General features: G+C 48.3%; 1 protein-coding gene across 2 annotated transcripts in view; it reads right to left on the reverse strand.

Moving 5' to 3' along the window:
- Positions 1–4,101: 4,101 nt before the first annotated feature.
- Positions 4,102–12,792, reverse strand: part of si:dkey-117m1.4 (uncharacterized) — a 22,477-nt gene continuing 13,786 nt past the window's right edge. The window contains exons 4-9 of one of the 2 annotated variants that reach the window (XM_030351769.1): positions 12,503–12,792; positions 11,174–11,254; positions 9,629–10,764; positions 8,256–9,082; positions 7,523–7,828; positions 4,102–6,476 (exon numbers count right to left, since the gene is read on the reverse strand). The exon at positions 12,503–12,792 is cut by the window's right edge and continues 2 nt beyond it. In XM_030351769.1, coding sequence (XP_030207629.1) covers positions 6,223–6,476; positions 7,523–7,828; positions 8,256–9,082; positions 9,629–10,764; positions 11,174–11,254; positions 12,503–12,792 — 2,894 coding nt within the window. In that variant the 3' untranslated portion in view covers positions 4,102–6,222. Of the gene's footprint in view, positions 6,477–7,522; positions 7,829–8,255; positions 9,086–9,628; positions 10,765–11,173; positions 11,255–12,502 lie in introns of both variants that reach the window. The other variant, XM_030351768.1, reaches the window with a different exon arrangement.

Here is a 12,792-nt window from a genome sequence, read left to right on the forward strand (position 1 = left end):
AAAATAAGAAAATAACATAACAGATTTGTAAAAAACACTTTCTTCACCTCCACGTCCAAGGTTGAACACTCTTTTTGGTGCTGAATGTTTCCAGAGGATATATGTTCTGAGGATACACGACTCTTTTCTGAAATATCTGTCCAGGACAACATGTATTTTAACAGTACATGTTCTTTCGAACCCCAAACAAATGTCCTAAGCTTCAAAGACTCCAAATAGGAGAGTGAAACAAGGTAGAAAAAGATAGTGTCTGGGTGCGAAAAATGGAGGGTGACGGAGGGTTCAAAAAAGAACACCTTGTACCAACGAAATCTAACTGTTTACTCACTGAAAGATGGATAAATTCTGACGCACACACACACACACGCACGCACACATACACACACACACACACACACACACAAACACACACACACACACACACACACACACACACACACACACACACACACACACACACACACACACACACACACACACAGAAGGCTAATGGAAAAGCAAAAGATTTATAAGGCATCTAAAGGTGCAGAGAGGAAAGGGCGATTATCGACCGGTCCCTCGACCGGTCACCACGACAACCTCTCCTCAGCACCACTCCATTGCAATTATTATCCAACTTTAGCTGGGAGCCTCTGAATGTTTTCAGGGTCTGAGTGAATAAGACCATAGTGGACCAAGGACCATAGTGAGCGACCACTTGATAACTTACTGTATTGGCCTTAGTCTTAGTCTATCCAAAGCCACTAGCAGCCTGCTAGTGGCTGGTGGTCCATGCTGCATACAGGTAGACACATGGGTTCCAGACAAGACCTTTGGCTTGGAAATCCTAGCCACTATCCAACCCCCAGAAGATTAATGCTTTGAAACATCGCTCTCAAGAAATAGTGGAGAATCTTTCATGGGCTGGGGGTCAGGGGCCCAGGTTGATGTGTTTGCTGGCTGTGCCTAAGGAGGTTTGCGGTGCACATTGCTCGTCAATAGACTCACACTGAAAGCTGTAGGCAGCAAATCAGCATGCACCGTGCAGGAGAAATGACAGGTTTGAGCTGGACTACGTGTCTGGATGTTGACAGGAATCACATTATATTACATTTTCAACCCCCATGGCAACCGATAGAATAATACAGTTATTGAGCCTCCGATAGGTGACAATGGATGGATTTGAAAGTCATTTCTCAGAAGGATTTAGTTGCAGCCACCACACGCCAAAGACATTCATTCAGATTCTTTGTTCTTGAAGTAAAGACACATGACTATTTACAGCTATTTACCTTTTCCTGACTTCTTGTCCTTACCTCCGCCATTCAAAGATTAACATGGAAATTTGTTCATGGCCACCAGAGGGATCATTGACCTGGTGGCCAAAGATCGCAACGGTTTTTTCAACAATGTAGACATGATGGAGAGAGTGAGTGAGCTAAACGTAGTTTGATATAGCCAACAGTAGACCAAATATTTCTCATTTAGTTTAGTCTAACTTTAGAATCACTGCATGACAACATGTGTAGGATGCATGTTGAAAAAATCCCATAGGTTTATAATTTGTATCCCAAGACCCCTAACAGTGTTTTTCAACCTGTGATACTGCAGTTGGTAGGTGCTTTTAAATAATAGATAAATAGGTAACACTTTATAAAAAGGTGCCATAATAAATAGCAAACTAGTCATTACCTAACCCTTTGTTAATATTTGTTAATTGTTACTAAAATATCTATTTGGCACAAGTTAATTGTTTTTTTTCACTGACCAGAGTGTCGCTGGTTAGGGTTAAGGTACGGCCACACTGAACGCGTTCCGCGCGTTAAAGGCGTTGAAAATCTGAGGAGAAATCTATGCCATGAACAGAAATATTATAGGCCTTTATTACACGGGTCTTCTCAATGCCGTGGAACGCTCCGTTCACTTGCATGGGTAGTAGTCCGGTAACATGGCAACCCCAGCGTCTTCGGTTGCTAAGTGACCTCAACGTCTTTGGCGGGCTATTTCACTGCTGATCAACACTACGAATGCTGCTAACAAATAAATTGTAAAAAGACACACCATGTGAAGTTATTTTTTCGTTTTGGCAAGTAGCTGTGTAATAAGCGGATAATGTGTAGAACGTCGCCGGTCATTATCGAAAATAAGCCCCTTCAGGGCGAAGCAAGACACCTCTGCTGGGCGGGCTCATCTAGCTGCATAGGCGCGTTAGGTGCGTTGAACCATTTTTTTGACACACAATGATCAAGCGTCAGGTTAGGCGCGTTACGCATTACACGCGCAACGCGTTCAGTGTGGCCATACCTTTAGGGTTAGGGTTGTGTGTTAGGGTTAGGGCTGTGTGTTAGGGTTAGGGCTGTGTGTTAGGGTTAGGGCCATGTGTTAGGGTTAGGGCCTTGTGTTAGGGTTAGGGACATTAGGGTTGGGTTAGGGTTATGCAAACAACTTATATTTAATTAATGATGAAAAAACTATTAACTTGTGCCAAATTGATATTTTTGTAAAACAATTAACAAATATTAACAAAGGGTTAGGTAATGACTAGTTTGCTATTTATTATGGCACCCTCTGCGACCTCCTCCAAGAATACACTCCCTCCCGCTCCCTCCGCTCAACCTCTGCTGGACTACTATGTATCCCCACATCACGACTCACTACAATGGGTCATTCAGCTGTTCAGCACCCAGACTCTGGAACTCCCTCCCCCCACACATAAAACAGTCAGACACCCTTACAACCTTCAAGTCACAACTCAAAACTCACCTGTTCAAACTCGCACACAACGTCTAACGTGATTGTTTGTTTGTTTTGTCTTGTTTTTGTTTTATTCATTTTTTTTTATTATTTATTATGTTTATTTATTTATTTATTTTTTCCACAATTTATTATTATTTATTTTTTAAACGATTTATGATGACTATATGCTCTGTAAGGTGACCCTGGGTGTCTTGAAAGGCGCCTCTAAATTAAATGTATTATTATTATTTATGTTAAGTGTTACCGATAAATAATATAGATCATCATAAATAACTAATATATGATAATAATCCTAATATATAATTATATATATATAAATAATAAAGAGCGTCATCCTAATCCTCAATCTGGTGATCTACAAGCAGTTCACAGAAGAACCAATTGCACTAAACGACGTAGTGCACTATGAGTGCATTGGCTGATCCAATTGAACTCTACAAGCTTTATTATGTTTGTGAACCAATTAGAGTAATGTACGTAGTAAATAGCCTGCCTGTACTTTCATTGACTCTTTCCTGGTCGTTTGTGTCATTCTTGTTTTGCTCAAATGTTTAGAATCAAATATGGTTAATTCCCCTCTTCTTTGGGCTTGCTTTGAATTCATTATGATTTTGTTCATGCTATTTCGTCACTATATAAGGGTAAAGAAAATATAGCTTAAAAAATACTACTTTAAAATGTATAGGTGCTCGTTTATGGCAAACTAATTGCATAACCATACTTATTGTTAATATTTAAGGCAACAGGAATAAACATGGTTCGGTTGTTATCCAGAGCCTTTCAGAGCCATCGCTCTGAAATGCTCTGACGGTGGTGTTTTCACCGCGTGCCTTTAATGTAGCGTCATCACGCGGCTGTTCAGAGACACTGCAGCTTCCTTTCATTTGAACTTCTCGAATTTGTCGAAGCCCTAATAATGTATAAAGAGCGATGAATCCATCATAAAACAACGCTCTTGTATTATTAATATAATATGAGTAATAGTGTTGATTCTAAGAATAATTGTAGATGCTGGACTGAACTGGTCATATGAGAATACAAAATGTTTGATTTTTTTTAAGACATTAAAACATATATAATTACATACGAATGGATTTTTTCATGCAATGCTTTTTTATCAATTACCTGACTACACGTATCAGTTATCTTCGGTGGCTTTAGTGAGCAAAATTAAGGAAATCTATGGTCTTATTGACAATGGACGAGGTTCTGGCTCCACCTGCTGGACAAGGGAGGATATGAGTTTCATGTATTTTTTTATCATTAAAAAAATATTATCAAAAAACATTTAAAAAATGGTCCCTGTGTGCATAGCCCAATCCATCGTTTCATAAAGACGATGACAATAAATAACACCACACAAGATGAAGCTTTACATTTTTATAAGACTTATAAAAAGAAACATAACACGATAACCAAGGCATTTTATACATTGTGTTTTTTTTTCCTTTGTGTTTCTATGGGTCTTATTTACAAACATGGTTATGTACAAATAACAACAACTCCAGAATGGAAAGAAAAAAAAAAAACAGCCAGATAAAGTCTATCACGAACAACCAGTTAGCATAATATAATAATATATTTGTTATGTACAAAGTAACTGGCATGACCAGAGCATGACAGATCACTTGGATTATCTCAATCACTTCAAGTATCTGTCTGGTAGCAGGTAGTCCCATAGAGACGGCTTCCAGCCACGACCAGAGAAGCCATGGAACCACGTTACGTTAAGCTGAGGAGAACGGAGCCAGGATGGGACTGACAGCTATATATACACACTGGATGGTGTAGACTGCATGACATATAGAATGTAACACACACAAACACACAACGTATGACTATATGTATAACCGAATGTACACTTAATGTAGAACACTGTATATATCATCAACTGTATGATGTGAACACTGTATGTCACACTGTTTGATGTGCACTGTATATATCATTAACTCTATGATGTGTACACTGTATATTTCATGAACTGTATGACGTGTACACTGTACGTCACACTTTTTGATGTGCACTTATATATATTGTGAACTTTATGAGGTGTACACTGTATGTCAAACTGTTTGATGTACAGTGTATATATCATGAACTGTATGACATTTTCTGTGTATGATGTACTGAAACAGTATGATATACAGTTTGTGTTCAACAAGCAAGAACATTTTCGTGGCAAAAGGTTTAACATTCAACTTCTCCGATCATCGGTCAGAAAGACAACTTTTGTACAACGTATTATATATAAACCAATGGGCGGGGATTTATTTGCCCCTACTGGATGATATCCACAACCACGTCAAAACAGCCAAGTGTTTTTTTTATTTTCTTCCTGCCAACAACGAATGCGCAATACGTACAGAAAGCCAATGGAGAGGGTGGACGCAGATGGGCACATACTCTTGCTGAGGGGAAACGCATTTCTGATTCCCGTACCAACTGACAACAAAGTGATTCTGATGTGGTTTAACTACACATCAGAGGCATTCAAAAAGAAAACATCCACTTTTTCCTTGGCCTACAATCAAGAGTATTTCGGGGAGATGGGTCACTCCCGTATTTTGAGTTTTTCCAGGTTTTATTTTCTCTCACTTTACATTTGTGTGTGTATCGTTAAGAAATGAATCCCCTTGGTCAAACTGGACCAATAAAGTAACAAACATTCAATACGCAGCAGTACCTTAAACGTCCAAATAAGCGGTCCAAAGTTAAACAATGTGTAGGAACGAGCTTGTTTCACAGAGAACTCTCACTATTCAGTCCAGGCTTAACAGTTAGTCTTATTTGAATAATAACTGGGGCCACTACATGGTCATGTGCGACCAGAAAGCTAAAGTATGGACAAATACCAGAGGCTGTTTATCCTCCAACGTCTCAGAAACCGGTAGCTAACATGGAACAGGTAGCTAACGCAAACAGTAAAAACCAGTAATGCCTTCTAGTAAACTGTCGTTAAACAACAACACCGTTGGGCTCTCCCGCTTAGTGTCTACTTCGAGAGGGATAACCATACCAAATAAAGCTTATATAGAGTTCCACAGTAGCCGGTGTACTACGCTGTGGTCTGTAAAGTTAGGGACATATCTCTATCTCACCCTTTACCGAAAAACAAACTGAAACATGACGCGCCACCGCTTGATTGGAAGCGCATCGTTTTCACAACGGCACTTTAAGACCTTTTAAATAGTGCACTTAAAAAATGAACTAGAACGAAAAACAGAACGTTCAGACGGCTCGACACAACAAACAGCCGCCAAATCCAAACCGCCGGGAGGCAAAATCGCACTCCGCTCGCACAACCATCAGCACGCCAAACAAACTTAGTGCAGCTCTAAGCCCTGGGAGAACCCAGGGGGATTGGATGTCCATATTTTTCGCTACCAAAATAAAACAAAAAAAAATATTTTTTTTAGGATAGGATTAACCCACCAACCCACCCCCTGCCTCCCTCCCTCCCTCCCTCCCTCCCCCCTGGTTTCTCCCTCAGCAGACGATGAGGGGCAGCGGGTCCCCGTCGCGGCGCTGGTTCTTCTTCAGCAGCTGGATGCGGTTGTGGCAGTAGAACTTGATGGCGCGCCAGTCCCGCTGGTTGCTGACCAGCAGGGGGCACTGCTGCAGGCAGCGCTCGCAGTCCGCCTTGGCCGGCACACGCAGCTCAGCGATGTTGCGCGTCAGGTGCTCCTCCACCGCGGCACGCTCCGCCTCCGACCACGGCCGCTTCAGCACCCCTCGCTTACCTGGGGGGGGGGGGGGGGGGGGGGGGGGGGGGGGGGAGAGAGACAGGGAGAGAGAGAGAGAGAGAGAGAGAGAGAGAGAGAGAGAGAGAGAGAGAGAGAGAGAGAGGGGGAGAGAGAGAGAACAAGGCAGAAAGAAAGAGAGAGAGAGAGAGAGAGAGAGAGAGAGAGAGAGGGAGAGATTTAAGTATAAACTGTGTTGTCCAACTGCAAGGTTACACATTGTGTACATATTCTGCTAATGAAGCACATGTAATTGATAATTAATAATAAAAGAGAGCGGGAGATTAAATTCACCACTAACACATTAATTCATACAAACTTACAGCCAGTGTTAATGTGTATGTGTGTATTAAAATTGGACACACAGTCAAATTGAACGGTATGTCTGAAGACAACACACACGCACCGAAAAATGGTTTTGGTACAGTTTTTTCTCATGGCTTGTTGTTACAAACACGTTTTGATTGGCTGTGTTTAGGGTAATATCATTTCTTGGAACTAGACACCAGTGAAAGATGGAACTCAGATGATTAGTCCCTTTCCCTGTGAAGTCTCTCAGCACCCTGCCTTTCTGAGCTCCCCCAACGCACACTCTGTACTTTATCCTTAATCACCTCTTCATTAGAAACCACACTGTGGATTATCAAAGCATCAATCAATTTAGGGCCAAATTACCTGTCTGTCTATCGACCTGTCTGTCTATATACCTATGGTGACACATACGGAAACACAACTTCTGGGGACAGTGACCCTCCCTGGTGAGTATGAGATATGACAACAGGATTTAGGATATCACTCGCCATACAAAACCAGCTGAATTTTTGAGTTCAAAATCGCGTTATTGTGTTTAATGCTGTCCCACAGCTGATCAGCTGATCTTAGTTTAAATGATTGAAATCCCTCTGCAGTGACGGTGTCCAGAATGTCCAGGTCATCTTCTTAAGCGACGAGCTAGTTGAAATGTTACACAGTGGGACTCATCCGTTCCCCTTCCTCTTTAATCCCAAGCGGAGCAATCGGTCAATACGTGTTGATCCATAACTAACCTGACTGCTGCTGGCCGGAGGAGCTCCTCTTCCCCTTGACCAGCCCGGCGCCCACGGCTGGCACGGCGCCCCCCGCTGCGGCGGCGGCGGCCAGCACCGCCTGCATGTTCTTCATCTTCTTGGGCCGCCCAACCCGGCCGTTGTTCTTCCCCTTGCGGACGAACAGCATGGTGGGGGTAGGGGTGGGCGGGGCCGGGGTGGGGGCGGGGGCGGGGCAGGGGGTCTCGGGAGGGGGCTTCTCCTTGCCCTGCTCGCCGTCCGACTCTCCCCCCTCCGAGTACGAGTCTGCAGAGTTACCGGACATCACTGTTGGGGGGGAGATAATAATACAGGGAGTCATTAGTCCATCTGTCCCAGCTCAGGGAGTCTCTGGTAAGCCTGTCAAACACCCCTCCCCTCAGCAACACCCAGCCACACAACAAGACACACTAGTTATTGATGCAGTAGGCATTCAATATATATAGATAAACAAGCTATAGATACAGATACATTTATAGATATAGGGGACATGTATATTCATAGATATACAATATATCTTTTTAGATATATATGAATGACCTTTGTGTCTACAGGTGCTGTATAAATTAACTTTAAGGAAGGGTTATCCAAGTAGAATGTAAACTGGAAACAACTTCGGTCCCTAAGTCCCTCAATGAACCGTGGATGCACCCTGTCACCTGTCACCTCTAATCTATAATCTATACTCAACGAGCCCCAGTGTGGGTGTTCTCACCGTCCAGCTCCAGGCAGATGTGATGGAGGCTCATGCCGCGGAACAGCACGCCGTCCCTCTCCCCGCACAGCACCACGCGGCCCACCCGGCCCATCAGGCCCGGGTCCTGGCCGATCCCGGCGCAGTTCTGCGTCACGTGGTACTCCCTCTCCAGGAAGTTCTCCAGCCGCTCCACGGCCCCGCCCCCCGGCTGGCCCGGCTCCTCCCCCTCCCCCAGCAGCAGCAGCTGGGTGAGGATGGCCACCTGCCGCCTGACCCGCGTCTGGGTGAGGGCGCGGGGGTTGCGCGTGCCGCTGGAGCGCGCCAGGCTGCGCAGCAGGTCGGTGCCCCGGAGTGGCGTGGCCGGCGAGTGGTAGGGCCGGGCGAACACGTAGGGGTTGGCCGGGTCCACGCCCACGTCCAGCCGGGTCTGCAGCAGCAGCTCGAGGCAGGGCTCGCAGTGCGGCGGCAGGATGAGCGGCTGCACGCGGCCCCGCTTGCCCTGCACGCCCACGCGGGGCAGGTGGGGCAGCACCAGGCGCTCGAAGGGGGAGAGGGAGGCCTCCAGGGGGGTGAGGGCCGGGGGCGCCCCCACGGGCACGGGCACGGGGCACTGGGGGATGAGGCGGGCGCGGTACTCCGTCACCGAGAGCTTGGACACCTCGCACTCGCGCCGGCGGTTGTAGAGGATGAGCAGCGCCAGGCTGGAGTGGCAGAGCAGGCGCCAGGCCTCGGCCGACTGCAGCTGGCGCGACAGGGACAGGAAGGCCGAGTGCTGCAGGCGGCGCAGGTAGAGCACCAGGGAGGACAGCGAGGAGAGCAGCGGCAGCATGTGGAGGCGGCCCGAGCTGCTGCAGAGACACACAGGGAGGGTTAGGAGACGGCCGTGGGAGAACCTGCCCTGGATTGGTCACATCCCTGGGTCACTTATTGTCATCCGTTGGTACTATCAGCCAGAAAGAGCCATTGTTCATTCCTTAGTTTATTCTTAGTTTGACCTGCAGTACAGTCATGTTACTATTGTTGCACATGGTTTTGGTCAATTTAAAAGGTATATAGATAGAATCATCCATAGAAGTTGTACATTTAAAAGAGTTTGAGTAAATAAAATATTGAATTGGTCGAAGGCTCCAAGGTCTCGGTGATGTCAATGGTACAAGTTTGTCTGGCATCCATTTGGGCTAATTGAGAGGACAGATTGAACAGAAATGACGCCAGACTAACTCAAACCCAAGGAAACCAGTGAGAACCTAACTACACCTTAAGTCTCACCAGAGGGGGCGCTGTTTCTGCATAAAGTGAACCTTTGTGTTTGATTGGATGCTTACGTGTGTCTAGGTGTGAATTATAAGCAGTGTTAACAGCGGTCCGGTCGGCGCTCCACCTCCTCCTACCTCATCAGATCTTTCTCCTTGTCCTCTGCGGCGCTGTCGTCGTCCACGTCCATCACTCCGTTCTCCTCCTCCTCGTCCTCTGCCTGGTACTCCCCCTCCTCCTTGCGCTCCTCTCTCTTCAGCTGGGGCTCCGCCTCCTTCACGTGGGAGGTGCCGTTGAACGTGAGCGGGCAAACCACCTCCACCTCTTCCTCCTCCTCTTCCTCCTTGGGTCTCTTCACGTCCACCACCTCCACCTCGTCGTCGTCCTCCTCTTCCTCACCGTGCCTCCTCACGGAGCCCTTCCTCGCCGCCGCCGCCGCCGTCGCAGCGGGGGGCGGCGGGCTGCGCTTCAACACCGACACCGGCACGGCCCCGCGGCCCCTGGTGGGGCTCAGGGCGGGCGGGGGGGCGGAGCTCCTGCCGGTGGACGTGGGCGATTGGTTGGCGGCGGTGAGGGTGGGCGGGGACATGGAGAGGTCCTGCACCACACCCTGCGGCGGGTGGTGCTGGGGGTGCATCTGCTGCTGGGCGCTGGGCGCGGAGGGCCCGGAGCGGGGCGACAGGTTGGCGAGCGCGGGGGAGGAGGGGGGGCCGCGGTGCACCTGGAGGCGGGGCATCTGGGTGTAGCGCTCCACCAGCGCCGAGCAGACGTCGGGCTGGTGCGCGTGGTGCTTGTCCAGGTGGCGGCCGAGCGAGCGGAAGTGGCGGCCGCAGTACTCGCAGGTCTGGCGCTGGGCGTCCATGGCCATGACGCCCTTCAGTGCGCTGGCGTGGGGCGTGCTCGCCCCCAGCGGGGTGGGGGCTTTGAAGGTGTGGCCGGTGGAGGAGGAGGCGGAGGGGCCGTAGGAGTGTGGGGGAGGGGGGGAGGACGCCAGGGGGGAGTGGCTGGGGCGGTAGGGGCGTGTGGGGGAGCCCACGGGGGTGTTGCTGTGCGTGGTGCGGATAAGGGTCTTCTTCTTGGTGTGGGGCACGCGGCGGCGCCGGCGCTGGCGCTGGACGGTGCGGGCGCGGCCCTCGTCGTTCCCAGGCTCGGAGTCGCTGCCGTCGGAGTGGGAGACGGGGGAGGAGGAAGGGGAGAGGGACCAGGAAGGGGTGAGATACTCTTGCTGCTGCTGCTGTCGCTGGTTGGCGGTCAGGGGGAGAGGTTCCTCTTCCTGGGGAAGGAGGAAGTGTTAGGAAGTTATTCTAACGAGATATCATAACGAGCGTCTTACCAAGTTGCCTAAACAAGATATCTTAACAAGTTGTCTTACCGAGAGATTCTGAGACAAAAGTGAATGTGTTAACCCACAAAACATAAATCAAACCAGACAGTTCTCTATCAGCCTCAGAATATTGAGTCCTGTAGTCGTGACACAAGCAGTAGTCGTGACCGAGAGACTCAGCCAAAGGGTAACTAGGAATTAGTTGTCTATGAACATGTGTGTGATTAAGGGGATTCAGACACTTTAAGTACATTAAATGGTCTAAAGGCACCAACTATGGGGGCCGTCTATTTCAATTCATCTCCTGTGGGTTTTTGAATGAGTGTGTGGTTCTTTGTGAACAGGTTTTCTTGTTTACCTTTTTAATGATGTTGTTGTTGTTGTTCTCCGGGTCAGAGTTACACTCGTATCGCCCTGGTGACACGGGACCACGGAAACCCTGCAGGAGGAAGAAGGAGGAAGGAGGAGCAGGGGGAAGAGGAAGAAAAGAAAGAGAAGGAGAGGCAAGATGAGTGAGCCACTCGGCGCAAGGCTAACCTCATGCTACATGCTAACTCGTTTGCATGCGCCTCACATCCATGGCGGGCTGTCAGTCTGAGCACGTGGAGCTGCTACCTCTGAGGTTAATTAGGATTTGAAAAGCCTCAGAAAAATACCCGACAAGATGGAGCAGCCAAGGGGCGGCGAGATGTGACACTCTTTTTTATTGCGGACGCACGACAGCCAACCTCATTGTGTACAGCACGGATTGAAAAGAGGGAGATGATGAAAAAGGAGGCGGGGACATCTTGGATCTGAGTCAAATTTAGTATCCACCATCATGAGATATTGTGTTTCTGTTCTGTTGATAAGCTCTCATCATCATCTTCAACGGTTGATGTCTTCATTGATCTGAGCTGATTAATTTGAATGGCAGATGACACGTGATAACCATGGTTACAGCCGCCAGAGAACTACAGGTAGAGTGAGTAAACTGCAGAACTGCCATCACCATGGTAACCTCATGCTCAGCTTAGCTCTGTGTGTGTGTTGGTGTGTGTGTGCGTGCATAAGTGCGTGTGTGCATTTGGGAGAGTGTGTGTGTTTGCATTATGTGTGTGCTAATGTCTATTTGGTGTGCAGTATGCACCATTACACATGCGGTCACCAGGCAGACACAATGCGCAATGTGTGTGTGTGTGTGTGTGCTTAAATATATATATATGTGTGTGTGTGTGTGTGTGTGTGTGTGTGTGTGTGTGCGTGCCTGCGTGTATCTATATATATATATATATATATATATATATATATATATATATATGTGCTTGTTTTTGTGTATTTGTGTGCATGCATGTGTGTGTATAACATACAAATATATATGTGTGTGTGCGTGTGTGTTTGTGCATGTGTGTGTGTGTGTGTGTGTGTGTGCACGTGTGTGCGTGTGTGTGTGTGTGCTCGCGCATGCGTGCGTGTGAGTGTGTGTTTCTGTGCGTGTGCGTGTGTGTGTGTGTGCGTGTATGTGTGCTCGCGCATGCATGCGTGTGAGTTTGTGTGTATGTGTGCATGTGTGCGTGTGTGTGTGTGTGTGTGTGTGAGTGTGTGTGTGTGGGTGTGTGTGCTCACACGCGTGCGTGCGTGTGTGTGTGCGTGTGTGCCTGTGTGTTTGTGTGTGTCCATATCCATAATGTGTGTGCGTTCCACTCACCAGGTTCTCGCCCCACTCCGTCAGGCTGTAGTCCACGGTGATCTCCTCGCCCCTGACGATGTCCCGGATGGCGATGACCACCAGCCTCACCTGGCTGCCACAGTGCACCTCGCGGATGCGGCAGTTGGGGGAGGGGGGGAAGGCGCCCTGTGCGGGGGGCGGGGGCGGGGCCTGGGGAGCGGTGGGGGCGGGGCTAGAGGCGGGGGCCTGGGAGGAGCGAGCCGTCGAGGCCGAGCAGGAGGCGGCCTTCACCCCGCCTGATCCCCCCTCGTCCGCATGCTCCGACGGAC

The sequence above is a fragment of the Gadus morhua genome, chromosome 3 (genome assembly GCF_902167405.1).
Source record: "Gadus morhua chromosome 3, gadMor3.0, whole genome shotgun sequence".
Lineage (NCBI taxonomy): Eukaryota > Metazoa > Chordata > Actinopteri > Gadiformes > Gadidae > Gadus > Gadus morhua.